General features: G+C 49.5%; 4 protein-coding genes across 4 annotated transcripts; all 4 read left to right on the forward strand.

The window, feature by feature from the left end:
* The first annotated feature begins 1,578 nt into the window (after window positions 1–1,578).
* ASPBRDRAFT_42048 (FAD-binding oxidoreductase) lies at window positions 1,579–3,558 on the forward strand. The gene is made up of 5 exons (XM_067624724.1): window positions 1,579–1,720; window positions 1,774–2,203; window positions 2,368–2,857; window positions 2,907–3,130; window positions 3,181–3,558. Exons 1-5 carry the CDS (start codon window positions 1,640–1,642, stop codon window positions 3,453–3,455), a joined length of 1,500 nt encoding a protein of 499 aa, XP_067479606.1. The 5' UTR covers window positions 1,579–1,639; the 3' UTR covers window positions 3,456–3,558.
* Window positions 3,559–3,894: 336 nt separating this feature from the next.
* Window positions 3,895–7,347, forward strand: ASPBRDRAFT_175385 (uncharacterized protein; the record flags this gene model as incomplete). The annotated part of the gene is made up of 12 exons (XM_067619802.1): window positions 3,895–4,467; window positions 4,515–4,534; window positions 4,581–4,614; window positions 4,659–4,732; window positions 4,779–5,155; window positions 5,200–5,295; window positions 5,352–5,640; window positions 6,222–6,393; window positions 6,431–6,548; window positions 6,675–6,699; window positions 6,760–7,129; window positions 7,190–7,347. The coding sequence occupies exons 1-12, from the start codon at window positions 4,284–4,286 to the stop codon at window positions 7,345–7,347; spliced, it is 1,917 nt and encodes a 638-aa protein (XP_067479607.1). The 5' UTR covers window positions 3,895–4,283.
* A 386-nt stretch (window positions 7,348–7,733) lies between these two features.
* Window positions 7,734–9,513, forward strand: ASPBRDRAFT_42050 (wax synthase family protein). The gene is made up of 2 exons (XM_067624725.1): window positions 7,734–8,523; window positions 8,580–9,513. Exons 1-2 carry the CDS (start codon window positions 7,796–7,798, stop codon window positions 9,031–9,033), a joined length of 1,182 nt encoding a protein of 393 aa, XP_067479608.1. The 5' UTR covers window positions 7,734–7,795; the 3' UTR covers window positions 9,034–9,513.
* Window positions 9,514–10,212: 699 nt separating this feature from the next.
* ASPBRDRAFT_42053 (uncharacterized protein) lies at window positions 10,213–11,571 on the forward strand. The gene is made up of 4 exons (XM_067624726.1): window positions 10,213–10,731; window positions 10,795–10,881; window positions 10,947–11,141; window positions 11,198–11,571. Exons 1-4 carry the CDS (start codon window positions 10,434–10,436, stop codon window positions 11,425–11,427), a joined length of 810 nt encoding a protein of 269 aa, XP_067479609.1. The 5' UTR covers window positions 10,213–10,433; the 3' UTR covers window positions 11,428–11,571.
* The last annotated feature ends 3,970 nt before the right edge of the window (window positions 11,572–15,541 follow it).

The raw sequence follows: 15,541 nt of genomic DNA on the forward strand, positions 1-15,541 counted from the left end.
CTGATGCAGCACCTTCAGTCTTATCTTAGCTTCACAGTCAGCTTTAAAGCTTTGCGCTGGTGACGACAACGACGGCAGCAGGGCTGTCTAATGACCTTGGGGAGTGCTGGAACTCCAGTCCCAGGATATAAATACCTAGGAATGTTATCCGCTACGGTGCGAGGAGACTTGCAAGCTCGGATAAAATGAAGAAGGCCGCATAAGCCTGATTCCAAACCAAGTCATTCTCAGAGGGTTGATCGTACGAATACCGGCACGAAGGCGCCGACGACGAGTGTTTTGTTTTGGCTCACCAGGAGCAATCGTTGAATAGGGTCGCACTTACCAAGTACGAATCATATAGGCATATGAAGTCCGAGAAACATACACTCTCAGCCACCATGTCTGGGTCCATTTAAGAAGGAAGATGCACAAGACTATTACTCAATAAGATGGATAATGCCGAAAACTAAGGACGTGGCTAGAGAGAAAAAGTGATTCACCCATACAGAAGTTTCCCGCGAATGCAGGGATAGCGGCCAATGAAGGCACGAAACACATGCCTGATCACCTAACTGACAGAGTCGTGGAAATCCACCCAAGAACAAGGACGTTGACTTGCACTCTGTACTCGTCCTGCATTCTTTCCCCCTCCCCGGGTCCACCATCACCGTCGCATCTCCGAAGTTCTGCCAGCTCTCGCCTTCTCATCAGGCCCGTGTCTGCCCCCGACCGCTTCCTCCTACCAGTTCTCCACTTTGCAATCAATTCTCCTGTTTGGCTCCGGAACTGCCCACCGGATGTAACCTATTCTACCAAACTGGCTTCATTCGGCAAAACCCCATGTGTTGTGGTGGCTAGATGCTGGTAGATTACCGCTTGTTAGACACAAGGTCCGTAGATTCTTAGTGGCAGACTGCAGGATAAGTATCCATGGCAGTAGCAAGAAACAGGCTCGACTGCATTAGGTTGATTCAGTAGCAGAGTTGAAGTAGAGGGAATTAGCCCCCGGCTCTGCTTTTGACCTGTAACTACGCACCAAAGCATGCTCAACAGGTTTTCCCCCAGTTTCAACCATTGCATGTTAAAGAGACTGGCGAGGCGGCTGTTTGATTCTCCGGGTTTGGTTTCCCCGTCCGCTCGATGGACAACACTAAATTCTAGTACGCTGCCAACTAGCTTTCCCACTATATAAGGGCGCTCCACTGCGAAGAAGAGTGCGACTGTCAATAGGAGACCCACTGTCCGGGCCGTCCAGCCGTCAATTCAACCCTCACTTAGTTACTTCATTAGTAGACAATCTGAACCACCGGTGCAATTGCCAGTTTGGGCCTGCCAGCATGTCTGACCACGCGAACGGCAATTGATCGACACGCTCACATAGGGATTCGCACGAACTCCTTCGCTTCAAAACGACCTGCTCCACAGGACAACTCTATACACTCCGTCCTGGCTACTCCGAAGACAATCGTGCCATACGGCAGACTTGCCTCGTGTATGGCCATGTACAGGCAAGTAGTATCCGCTAGGAAAATGCACTAATGGCAGAAGTTTTCCGCAGCCATCTAGTGTGAGGCTTCGACTGATATTATAAGGGTGCAGCCATCCTCGAGGGACGCTGTCGGAGAAAACCCAAGCGTTTCAACAAGCGAACTCAAACATGAAGGTCTCCAGTGCGGCAGTCCCTGTTCTCAGCATTCTGCCCGAGGCCAGCCTCGGGCTTGGTACTACGCAACTTTGTGTATGTGGCTCATCTTCAGTAAAACATGAGAGTACTAATAGTCTTGTTCTTAGTGCTCCGCTCTTCAAGCAACATCCCTGCGTAACCAAGTCTTTTACCCTACCAGCGCAGCATACAATGAGTCCGTGGCATCCTACTTCGCAGTGAATGTTCAGCTCGATCCCACGTGTATTGTGCAGCCGCACTCTACAGAGGATGTCTCGCTCATTGTCTCGACTCTTACCCAAACTGGCGAAACGCAATGCCCATTTGCTGTGCGCAGTGGTGGCCATACCACCTGGCCTGGTGCAGCGGACATCGGGCAGGGTGTTACCATTGATCTCTCCATGATGAACAGCACCACATACCACAAGGATAAAGGTGTTGCATCTATCCAACCGGGGGCGCGCTGGCAGGCGGTTTACAAGGCTCTTGATCCCTACGGAGTCACTGTGCCTGGAGGACGCGGTGGACCGGTTGGCGTGGGAGGATTCCTGATCGGAGGTAAGATTCATCCTCATCCTCATCCTCTCCCCTCTCCTCCCTCTCCTCCTTATTTTCTCCCTCTTCAGCTCTTCTCCCACTCTCTCCTGCCCTCCCTGTCCTTCCCATTCCCCCCCCCTCTCTCAATCCTAGTAAGTGGTTGCATGCCTAATGCTCTATACTAGGTGGAAATACCTTCTACACCGCACGTGTAGGCTTCGCCTGCGACAATATCGAGAACTTTGAAGTCGTCCTTGCCAGCGGATCCGTCGTCAACGCCAACCGAACCAGTCATCCCGATCTGTACAAAGCGTTAAAGGGTGGCTCGATCAACTTCGGAGTTGTCACAAAGTATGACCTCAGGACGTTACCTCATGATATGCTCTGGGGTGGACTGGTTGTCTATGATAATTCAACCACTGCCCGGCAGCTCTCGGCCGCTGTCAACTTCACCAACAACATTCACAATGACCCCTACGCATCCTGGATTGGAATGTGGGAGTACAGCTCAACAACGGGACAAAACATCATCGCCGATGCACTGGAATACACCAAGCCTGTTGCCTTTGCGCCTGCATTCCAGGAATTCACGAGTATTCCAAACACCACCGACACGATGCGGTTTGCTACAATTTACAACCTGACGCAAGAGCTGGTTCAGGCGGCGGGCTACCGGTAAGCCATTCTTCAACATACAGCCATTTGTCGGTCGCTAACAAGTCAGGGATATCTTCACAACCGGTACGTACAAGAACGACGTCAAAGTCCTTCGCAAGGCGATCGACCTGCACAACAACAACATTGAAAAGGCCAAGGCGGCCCATGTCAAAAGTGATTACTGGGCCATGGATACCATCATCCAACCCTGGCCCAAGCTTTTCGCTCAGCACAGCGTGGAGAAGGGTGGCAATGTCTTAGGCTTGGAGCGGTTTGACGAGAATTTGATCCGTATGTGACCCGACGACCTCATTTCAAGCGCAGCACTAATCCGTTTGCAGAAATACTATTCGACTACTCCTGGGATGATGCAAGCGATGACGATCTCTTCATCGGCCTTGGCCGGTCGATTTTGGAGGAGGTCGACGAATACGCCAAGTCGATTGGGGCCCACAACGAATACGTTTATCTCAATTACGCCGACAAGTCGCAGAATCCTCTCAAGGGTTACGGCGAGGAAAATGTCGAGTTCATCTCCCGCGTGGCCAAACAGTACGATCCCGATGGGGTGTTCCAGGTACAGGTCCCAGGTGGCTTTAAGATCAGTCAGGTCTAAGCAGCATTGAGTTCAAGAATTATGACTAGTTGAAGCGAATTTGTGTATAGTAGAGCACCAAAATGAACGGGATAGATGAGACCTAAAACAACACATGCTCCACCCCCTCATTTCGCCTTGCTAGGCTGCGCTATTTTACACGGAAATTAGTGCTTCTGTTAGTGCCTCTAAAATTTGCGGCGCAGTCAACCGGCATCGTAGTGGAGCCGATATTGAAGTCAGCACGAGCCGTTTCAACGCGATCCGAACTAGGATACTAGCACGGTCTGATCGTTCGCCTCTACTTGGGGCTCCACCACCGATCCTTTCCACTCCTATCCCCGCCGACTCTCGGGCCTCTGGAAGGCCAGGCTGTGGCCCGGAAAGACGGCTGGAGGCGATGGCAATGGCATATTACGGAGTAAACCCGCTCCACAAGGATGACACTATCCTTGCAACCGGGGAGAGTACCCCGACCTTGGCCGGATTGTTCTTTGTTAATCACAGCAATTTACGGTATGTGGTCCAATTCGCCACGGTTAACGAAGGATGCGCATATCCTTGTCGTCTTGGGAGAGCGTGCATAAGCTTTCGTTAGCACAGTCAGTGTTGGAATCCATTGAGCGCAGACAATACGCTTATCCACGAAGAGGAAGAGCAGGAAAAACAAAAATGGAACAATTGCAAATTTTTCTCTATCCTGCCTGTACTACTCCGTATAGTCCGACTAGACCTTGCCATCCCTCAGGGGTCATTCCATAGCAGTATAAGCTCCCTTCTGGAACCCTTCTATGCTTTATGACAGTGAGGCTTCAGTGAGAGGCATTTGGCCTTCAATGCCACTTCAGAATGGCCATTACTACAATGGCGGACCCTCCCCCTGGGGAGACGTACGATTTTGACTATTCCCATCGCCATTTGTATACGGCCAACATGGCGGTGATATCGACGGGCTTAATTATCAGCACTAGCTGCCTAGTCTTGCGAGTGTATACCAAAGCACATTTGTTGCATAAATTCGGATGGGATGATGGTACGTATGCTAGTCGTATCAATGGTGGACATGTCTGACTGCTATAGTGTCCATTATACTTGCCTGGGTAGGCTGCCACAACAATTGAAGATATTCCCACTAATTGCATCCAGGTGTTTTCTGTGAGCACCCAAGCATGCTCCATTTGTAAGTATCTATTGCCATTGGCTACCATCCTACTAACATGTTAGATGGATACAAACATGGTGGCATGGGTGTCCACTTTTGGAACGTGACGCCTGCAGTCTATGAAGTCTACATCAAGGTATGTCCTCTAAACTTCTAATACTTACCCAAGTTAATGTACCTAGGTCGTCCTCTCCGCAGCCATCGTCTACGTCCCCGCCCTCGCCCTCGCGAAAGTCAGTCTCATCATCCTCTACTATCGCATTCTATGCCACCAACGCTACCAGCAATGGATTCTATACGGCATCGCGTTCGTGGTCAGTAGCTACAGCTTTGCGCTCGTCATGGCCTTTATTTTCGGTTGCCATCCGATCCAGAAAGCGTGGGATCTATCAGTGACGGGGACATGTGTTGATCAATACGCGCTGTACGTTGCTACGGCTGTGTTGAACATCATCTCCGATATTGCGTTGATTCTGGTACCCATTCCAACAGTGTTGGGGCTGAACATGCCGGGAATACAGAAGCTGGGCCTCTTGTTGATGTTCATGGTTGGCTGCGCGTTAGTATTCCACCACCATCCCACGTCATTCGCTGACTAGATAGAACTCTCGTCACCGGCATCATCCGCCTGATCACTTTGATTCCCTTTCTCAATTCCTCCGATCCAACGTACAATATCGGTCGACCAGATTTATGGATGTAAGTAGTGCCCTTACCTCTGCCTCTCTTCCTGCCCTATAATAACATAATTCTAGCAACATCGAAGCCAACTTCGCCATCATCTGCAGCTGCCTCCCTTTCCTCCGCAACTTCCTGCGTCGCTACGCCCCCCGGTTGATCGGTGAAAACAGCAGTCTTGCCCGTCGTTATATGGGCTACACTTATGATTATACTGGGAAAGGCACGTCCCGAAGCCGTCGAAAGGAGGGCCTTACGCAGTTACAGGATGATATTGAGCTTGCCGAAAACGGGGGTAGTACGCATAGTGGAGTGAGGATATTCAAGGATGTAAAGGTGGAGATAACTACGGAAAGTTCTAATGTGGTTCGGGATGGAGATAGGAATGGATATAGATGAGATTTTATTTCTCCATAAAATACGATATAAGTAATATGATGATGTTTTTACTATCTTTACTATGATGATTACTATCGAGTGAGCTTGAATAGGTGAACTCCTGTTTAGCGGGCCAGTCAACGTGTATGGTCGAAATTATGAACAGCTGGTTAGCTTGGAAGTCTTGGTTACATCCGCTTAATATGAGTATATAGAAAATCTACGGGTTCCCAACAAGCAAATCAAATGTATAAACGTAATAAATCAAGTAAACTCTTGAATAAATTAAAAAGCTAAATTACAATTGTAGGTATAAGACTCCATATTGTATAGGACTGGAAGATTGCCTAAGCGGAAGCTTCCGATGTAGTAACCAGCCTGACTTCATTCAACCTGTCATTCGTAACAGATGCAGCCAAGTCTATGCATTTGCAAGGTAGCTTCCAATTAGATGCTTGATGCTTAATCGCTTTTTGCGAAGAGGAATTAATACATGTGACACGGTCTTCTTTGAGCTATATAGTAACCTTAAGCTTTTGGTCTGCAGACTTTTCACACCAGAACAAAAGCCTCAAAATATCTTTTTGTATCTACTGGCCAGCTGTTCGCGTAACAGGTCAGTCTTGATGGCTCCCACAACACCTCTGTTGACCTTGTCTGACAAACCATGCATGTCCTCTGAAGACTCCAATACTGCCGCAGTTGCTTCAGCGCTAGATGTTTCCAGCTTTTCGACATGTGGTAAGTATGATGCCTTCTCGTCGTCTTCATTTCGGAGTTATCTCTGATCCTCAATTTGCTGATCTTGCTAAAACCACAGACCTTGCTCCTCCACACTCTAGTGCTCCACACGCGAAGACAGACCCCCTTGCATTGACATCTTCCCAAGCCGCACAGTTACCGAGACCTTCGGATGAATGGAACAAGGTGCAACTGCACGACGCAGGTGTGAGCATTGCCTTGAAGGCGCTCATCGATAACAATATTCCAGTCATGGAATATGGTGTACAGATTGCATTCAGGTGGGGCTGGAAAAGCGTTCTTCTCGTAAGTGCAGAAGATTATCTCCTCACTACTGTCTAAATATAGACTGATTGCCCTCGCTAGACTGTCGAATGGGCTGTTCCTGATGACTTCCTCACATTTGCTTCCCAAGTACTCACTAAGAATGGTTTTCTTCAGGTGGCAATGCCTAAGCGCAGTAATGTCTACCTTGGGGATTGGGATGGACTCTGCCATATTCATACTAGAAACATGGAACATGAATCCCCCATCCACCTTTATCCCCTCTCTGCTCTTCATCTCACACTTCAAGATACGTTTGAAGTTCCAGCCACATTCGATCCTGATTTGAGCATATTGACTCCAAAACCCCCCAGGTATATGCTGTCAATGATTCATCATCTCATTAGCCACCCCACCAACCAGAGCATGCGGCATCGAGTCATAATGGACCTTGCCTGCTTTATTCAGGGATGTATCTTCCATGGGCCCCCTGCTGAAGAACAAGAAATGACTGTCGAAGAGATGGAGGCAGGTGAAAGAGAATTTCTCAGAAAGATACCAATGGCAATTGAGGAGGTCAGATCCTGGGACTGGGGAGATGGCTACGATAAAGAATATGTGGAGGTTGCGGAGAGCATCATTTGCGACCCTAGAAAGATGGATACCCTGACCCAGCTCAGTAGTGTCTGAAAACCGTGAGTAACCATAGTGGGGGCGAAAGTGATTCGATATTCCACAGAATTCAATTGTTCTATTTCCATCCTTTGCACTGGGGTAAGTCTCAACCCTCATTCATGACGTTGAATCTCCAAAGTATGAATCACGATTTCAGATGAGACGGGTAGGGTAACTGATCGACATGTGGAGTCTGGAGTAAGCACTAGCAACAAAGACTGAGATGTTGGCATGGAATACTGAAGCCAAAGACTGCAACTAACCGCAATCACCATGTAGATTGGACCGCTGGCTGTAGTACCAACTTTAGCTGATTGTAGGCCCAACTATCCCTGCTCTATTGCCCCTTTTAATGGGCCTAATATTTCCCTCAACCTACAATACATTCGTTGCCTTCCTGCGTTGCCCGCCAGCCTCTATTATTTTGCGCCAACTGGATCCAAGACCAGCAGTAGAGTAAGAGATGTCCTTGAACCCTTTTGCATCAATTGCTCTTCAAACAGCCGTGGTGGTGACCACACTGGGTTTTACCTCGGCCCTGTCAAGCCTGAGGCCTGGAGCATTGGTACTTGTCGCACTATGTACTGGCCACTGTATCTCCACCGCATTGGAATACTTCGTTCGAACACCATGGGCCAGCCTCGCAGGTGGTTATTCGGTCATGTTACTGCTTCACTATATCGATATTGGGCTGTTGACGCGGTGGGAGTTTGTCGACCCCTCCCCAGTGAAATCGCCCGACACGCTAAATTCGACCCGGGCCCGGCTGCGCTTTGGCGTCTGGGCGGCCTTCAGCGCGCGATGCATTGGTACGCCTGAACAGGTACATCACGTCCCTGAGGCCAACACCCACAATCGGGTTGCATTTCTCCGTCGATCTGCTGGAATAATTCTCCTCAGTTACCTGGGCCTCGATGTGCTCGGGTCAATGGGTGACCCAAAAGTGGGATCTCGTTTTCTCATTGCATCTCGTGTGCCCTTCTTTCGGAGACTCTCCGAAATCACTGCAGAGGAGATCGTCATTCGAATATTCTCTGGCATTGCGGCTGGTATAGGCCTATTGGCCAGTCAGGGTGGTTTCTACTACCTCTTCGCATTCATCAGCGTTCTTCTCAACTGGAGTAAGCCGCAGGACTGGCCTCCCTTCTATGGAGCCTTGTCGGACGCGTATAGCCTGCGAAGGCTTTGGAGGTAGACAATCCCATCCTCTTTACTCCTCGTTCAGTATAGATTGATATCATATCTAGTCGCGTATGGCACCAATCAAATTCCCACAAATTCCGCGTAATCTCTCGCCTTCTCGCCCGCGATGTCTTTCGCTTCCAGCCAGGGACACTGGCAGACCGATATGCCAGAGTCGTAATGGTGTTTGCGACCTCAGCTTTCATGCATTTTCTCATTGATCTATCGTCGGGGCTATCGCCCTCTAGCTCCGGAGCGGTGCAGTTCTTCTGCACGCAGGCCTTCGGCCTAATGATGGAGGATTTGGCCGTCAATGCTTATCTTGTTCTACGTGGCGGGCCGTCCCGCAACGGGATAGCTTCCCGCGCCGAACGGATACTTGGATTTGTCTGGGTTGGAGGCTTTTTGGTCTGGTCGTTTCCTGCATATCTTTATCCGATGTTGTATCGCTCCAACGCGGGTCTTAATGACTCGGTGGTCCCTGTGAGTGTTGTTGGGCTGCTGAAAGGCAAGTCCTAATACTTAGGGTCAAGTGGTGGGAGTTTTTCCTAGTTTGTGTAAGAAGAAGAGAGCAGGCGGGTGAAGATGCATATAGACGAGATGACAGCTAGCGTCCCTAGTAAGTGGGTGACTCCTTTCTAGTGGCCTTTGGGAAAGCAGCAGGCATAGTGCGCTTAGGATTGGCAAGGAATGAGATAGGAAGACTGTGTGTTGGTATCCACTTGGCTGCTGAATCAACCCCTCACCCTCCTTTCCCCCTACAGTGACATCAACCTCGGGGATTTCTCTACAAATGGCCTGAGGAGGCCCTTGGATGCCCCTTGGCTTCTATTTTGGCCAATGATAAATGAGAGAGTCAGAGGTAGCGTCACGGTAGTAGCAAGGCAACTCAGACCGAAATATTACCGACGGCTACGCAGACAAGGCTATTCGCATGCATACCAGAAGCTACTTAGTACCTCAAGCCTGCAAGCAAGTGTGTGACCAAACATGCATCACCAGCTTCTTATTATAGCTCATTAGAATGCCGAGCCATCATGACCAGGACGTTCCGAGGTTAGTGCGTGCGATACTCCGCCTCATCTACCCCTCACTCTCTGTACAAAGTATTCGAGTTAGCCCGCTGCTTGTACACAGTAATTGTGCATGGGGCCCAATGGACAATTTGTGAAACAGAAATGAAAGGTCCGACATGCTTGCCAATCAACAAATGGTATGGATTGATCTGTTGTAGTTAACATAAAGAGGATAATGATATTCGGTTGTTGGTGTTTAATGATCCTTCCGATATTGACAGCTAACTAATGCTGGTATAGTAAGCCTGCCGTGTGAAATGTTGATAGTCAGCAAGCTGACTTACTTCGTACTTTTGTTACAGGCAGCGTGTGACGGCTCAGGGACTACTTGTTAGGTGCTTGTAACTGTGGCAGTCTTGGTCCGTGGACAAGGAAACCTGATAGGTGGGGCAGTGCAGCGACGTAGTAATCCTTGCATCTGCGTACATCTTCTGTTAATGCATGAAGGGCTGCCTGTCAAGGCTAATCAGCCATGTTGCCCCCTCCAGTCCTGCAGCAGTCCACTGCAAACGAGCTGTGCTGGATGCCGTGTCTTCGAGAGGCGTAGAATTTGGGGTGCCATGGCGAGCAACTATATCAACGAGGTCGCGTTTGTGGTATGTGTGAAGGATCGCCCCTCACCTTAGCACAGAATCTCTCTTGCTTTTCTCTAACCTGGCTGACTATTTTCTCTCCAAGACTGTGCTCTGGGTCTGTTTGACGATTACATTCTTCTTCGTGCTTGTCCGGCTGCTCCTCCAGTATTATGTCGAACGCAAGTGGCACACATACGATGTTCTGATTGTAGCAGCTTGGTTGCTGTCCCTGGCGAATTGAATCGTGTGGTCGGTATACTATAAGCAAATGTTCTACGTGGCAACCCTCACCACTGGCTCTGTCGACTACTCGAAGTTGCCGGCAAACATCATATCCATCCAGGAGCAGTACCTGCGTGGCCAGCTGGCTGGATACCTCCTCTCATATACAAGTCTATGGTTGGTGAAGCTGTCCTTCATATTCTTCTTCCGACTTCTGGGAAACCGGTTTCGTGCACAACGCATCCTCTGGTGGGCGGTCTTGGCATTTGTTATCGCCTGCTATGGGGTTACACTTGGTAGCATGGACTATGCGTGTGAGACGGCTTCCTTTGAGGATATTATCGGTCAGCTCAAACTTTGCCTTTGCAGTTTGTTTGCGCCCCCAAACTAAGCGCATTGTGAAACAGAGGCTTGTGCGAGTGCGCATTCGATCTGGTACGAACGTGTACGCCTGAAGGTCGCAACGAGTATGGATATTGTATCTGATGCAGCAAGTACGTACTCGATTGATCCCCTTGCAGTGGAATTAGCTTCTGTTGACACATCTCATCGCGACTAGTTATCGTTCTTTCTGGTCACGTCATGTGGAGAGTGAAGATCAACCTTTGGAGAAAGCTCGCCCTGATTGGTGTCAGTTTTCTGACGGCATTCATTATCATCATCGCACTGGTGCGACTCGAGCTTAGTGTTTCAGGGACAGGTATTCTGAGCCCTGCCTGGCTCGTCTTCTGGAATGCAATTGAGATCTGTGTTGGTAAGTCTTCTCACTGATCCGCAAATGTGGCAGGCTATCTGACTCTGCGATAATAGCGATTATGATGGCCTGCCTGGCGTCATTCTGGACCTTTTACACGAAGTTGAAGAGACCCTCACAGGCCCCTCGGTGGCGCGCCGAGGGGCTCCCTCCACGCGGTTATGTTTCCCTCGAGAGGCCAATCCTGAACGGACAATCAAGCACTAGGGATAAGCATGATTATTCTGTCCCGGTCTTGCAGGAGACAAGCCATAATGCCTCAAGGGGGGAGATGGAGGAGCCTTAGAAGACCGGGGGTAAGGTGGTGGTTCTGGCAGTTTCTTATTGGGATGGAAGTCGTATGGCGAAATATGAGCCTAGAAGGATACAGTAGATAACTACGCCAAGCTGCAAGATATTGACGAGTAATGACAGAAAAAGCAAATTCACCAATCCTTAACAGGGTGAGGTGTGACATAGTCTGTAAGATCTGCCATTGAGCAACTAAATGAACAGGAGGGCGATAAAGTCTTATGACGAAAATAAGACCAAGAAGGTGAAGAAATAGGTGTCTGACTGGAGTAGTCGCAGTTACTACTACCTCTCTAGGCGATGCCTTTTCAGGAGGTCACGGGGTGTTGGTCTTGTTCTTTCCTTTCTTGCTCACTAGCTTCCTCATCCCCCTACCTATTCCTCATCCTCATCCTCGTCTCCATCCTCAACTTCATCCTCATCTCCATCCTCATCTCCATCCTCGTCTCATCCTCATCTCCATCCTCGTCTCATCCTCATCTCCATCCTCGTCTCATCCTCATCTCCATCCTCGTCTCCATCCTCGTCTCCATCCTCGTCTCCATCCTCATCTCCATCCTCATCTCCTTCTTATCCTCACTCTCCTCTCTCCTCCTCTCCTCTCTCCTCCTCTTTTTCCTCCTTCTATCCTCCTCTCCCCTCCTCCTCCTCCTCCTCTTCTCTCCTCCTCCTCCTCTTCCTCCTTCTCTTCCTCTTCTTCCTCCTCCTCCTCTTCCTCCTCCTCTTCTTCCTCCTCCTATCCTCCTCTCCCCTTCTATGGCAAGTCATGCTTGTAGCATGTCAGCCCTTTCGTCCAAGATATTATTTTCGGGTTGAAGACCCAGATAATGGATTGGGCGAGCGAGATGGTGACAGTAACTGGAGAGATTCCAGCATGCTTATCCATCTCTAGACAGAGAGCTTGACATACTGTTTGTATATCAGCTCACTCGTCCAACAGTCTTTGCGGGTCAGTGACCCAGACTCGTTGGATGAGAATGGCAGGCTGGAGAGATTCCAGCACGCTGATCTGTCGCTAGGCGGCGAGCTTGATATACTGTTTGTATGTCAGCTTCCTCATCCACAAGTGTTTTTGGGTCAGTGGCCCAGACGAGCTGGATGAGGATGGCAAGTTGGACAGTGTCCACAATGCTGAGACGTCACCAGACAACGAGCTTGAATGCCAGTGGCATTTACTATAGCTTGAAGTTGATGACAGTAGTGTCGCCGGGGATGAGGAGCAACTCAAATCCCGGCGATGTCAAGAGTGAGGTCAAGTTCGAAGAAGTGGCAATCAATCACCTATTCAATTGACCATTCACGCACTGTCAATGTCAGTGTGACTCTGCGCAGAGATTGCGTAAGGTCGCTGACGAATGGTCCTCAAGCAGCGCTTAGGACATTCCGGCGTAGTATAACGGTGGGATTCGTCCTGCAGTTAGTCATGCGAGGAACACTCGGGATACTCAAGATGTTCTTGAGATAGGAAGTATTCCTTGACGGATATCTACCTCCCATTGATGGCTACGGGTAGGGTGTTGTCCCTGGTGATATGCATCACTTGGCCGACGCCCGCTGTGATGCCTGTATAGGATCACCCCGTTGGAATAGCTGCATTGAGTAATTTCTAGCTATAGCTAGGCGTTACTCCGTTCAGGGATTGCTAGAAGCAGTCTCTCGGGCGCATGCCGATCCGACAAAAGCCTTGAAGCCGTATCTGTGCGGTTATCCGCTAAGACATGGTGGCTGGCACAAAGAGGCTCTTCCTGGAGCTGACTTCTAGCCAAGGTTGCAGAACACCTTGCAACCTGGAAAGAAGCTGGGGAGAATGCAGGTGGTTCCTGAACAACTTGGGTTTGCTGCGAACAGCTTGGGTTTGTTGCGAACGGCTTGGGCTTGTTGCGAACAGCTTGAGTTTGTTGCAAACGGCTTGGGTTTGTTGCGAAGAGCTCGAGTCTCAGGAACCTTTGCATGAGGCGATGATCGCAAGAATCGCGCCGTTTCTCTCTTTCCAGGTAAACTCTTGTGTCATGCCTGCTGCTTCCTTGTTGAAACAGCAAAGGCTATGGTCGGAAGAGGATGCCCGAATATGGCTCCTCTAGGTATGCAAGCGGCCGGTGGGCATAAGTGTTCTACACGCTTGCCCACAATGGCTCCGTGCGGGACTGATGATGGCTGGATCAGCTGCGTCAATCCCGCAAGGATAAAGCGCCCGAATGTATGCAGCGATAGCAACTGTGGAGCTGTTTGAGAACTTGACAGCGGGAAACAAGAAGCGAAAGCCATCTTGTGAATCCACAGGCAGCCACAACAATGTGTTGTCGGTGTAATAGTTATTACATCGAGCATGAGACACGCCGCGTGCCAAGTGACACGCATCTCGTGAAGTCAAAGGCAGGTTCGAGAAGGACCGAGCTGACGGCTGGTCGATACACTGTACTCACTGCGAAAAGCAAGAGTCTTCGACCGAAAATATCGGAGTTTCCCGTGGGAAAGATTCCTACCAACCCATCTGTCACAAGTGTGACGAGAGAAAGGGACTTCGATCAGGGTTTTCATTGGCACATACAGTGTCTTATTGAAAGTGAATGCAAGGCATGCACATCGCCCTTCAGGAAGGCAGCTGCCGACCTGATACTGCACCAGTGGTGCGGTAGCCGGACGATGTGGCCCAGCCACATGCTCACACCTTCACGCGGTGTCCGGTGTTGATCGCCGAAAGGTGAGACTAAGATGAGCACTAAAAAGCAATGCTAGATATTATAGGTATGGTTAATCGTTGTTTGAGCTAACCCTTCAGCTCTCGATACTCTAATCCTCAAAGCGTCACCGTCTTGCCAGTACGTTCGGCAATAGGTAACATTCGAAGCCCTGAGCTAACACATAGGCCTCTTACGGCGACACCTATATAATCTTCAACACCGACGCTTTTATCAGCCCTCGTAATGCTTGGTATGGGGATGTTGGAAAGAAAAAAGAGCAATGTTCGTGACATCCTAACTGTGGCTTGTTTGTGGAAATACCTCGTGCTAATCAAGGTCCAGTCCTGAGCAAACCGGAGAACGCAACCACCTGGGCAGGACGCGATGGGAGATTATTCATCCCGATACGATGATTGAGGACGACGGCTTATTGATGTGGAAGGGAATGTGTGAAGATGGGAAGGCTCTCATGCAGTCCAACGGGCAAAAAACCATTTGTGTCGCCATGTGCAGACATCAGCCTTGTGGCCTATAATGTACACAGAACGAGGCGTGAGGAGGCCCCAACGGGACTACGCTGATACATTGCCACTACACGGTCATACGAAAAGTTATCGAGAAGGACAAAAAGAAATACTGGACCAAGAGGGGACGAAGGAAGGTTAGGCTACGGTATCTGATGGGCCGAGGAGCTACAGGGATGGACTCATGAAGCAAGGAGCAACAGGCAAGCGGTATATTGCTCTATGGTGGACCTACGTTTGTATGTAATACTCGTGGCTGCGGCGGTCGTCGGCGACCAGGGGAGATACCCGTAGGGTGCTGTATTCGGGTATATTGCACTCATCGTCTTCACTATCATCAGTCAAGGAAGTGAAGACAGGTCAATACTACACAGTACTCCTAGCCATTGAAGTGAAATGCAATGCTCCTGGCGGAGATAAGGTTTGGGACAGACTACCTAGATGTCAAGAAGTGTCATTCCGGCGAGAGAATCAAGACTCAGAACCGGACGGAGGAGCATCAGCAATATTAATGTAGTATTCCTTGCCAAATATCTAGTGTACTGGTTAATATCGAGCCAATGGTGTTTAAGAGGAGCGATTAAAGATGCGTGAGGATCACGGACACCTGGGGTAAGGCTGAATCGTTGGTCGTAAGAGGGGGTATGAGCCAGCAAGGATTGTCCAGCAGACATCGAAGCAGGTCTTAATGCGTAATTCTATATTAGCGAAAGCCCAATTGATCATGTTGGCTGATAATCGGGGCCTAATCCAGCGAATCATCTGTGGACTGGGACTTGCGCGGAGGTATGTAGGATAGTATAGCTCAGTGTGAGAAGTAGGCACTTATTGACCGATACTCAGGGAACGAATGATTTATCTAGCACTTTGGACTCAAATATTAGCACTGGTGCCAGAGACTCTA

Source organism: Aspergillus brasiliensis (assembly GCF_001889945.1).
Source record: "Aspergillus brasiliensis CBS 101740 unplaced genomic scaffold ASPBRscaffold_5, whole genome shotgun sequence".
NCBI classification, from domain to species: Eukaryota; Fungi; Ascomycota; class Eurotiomycetes; order Eurotiales; family Aspergillaceae; genus Aspergillus; species Aspergillus brasiliensis.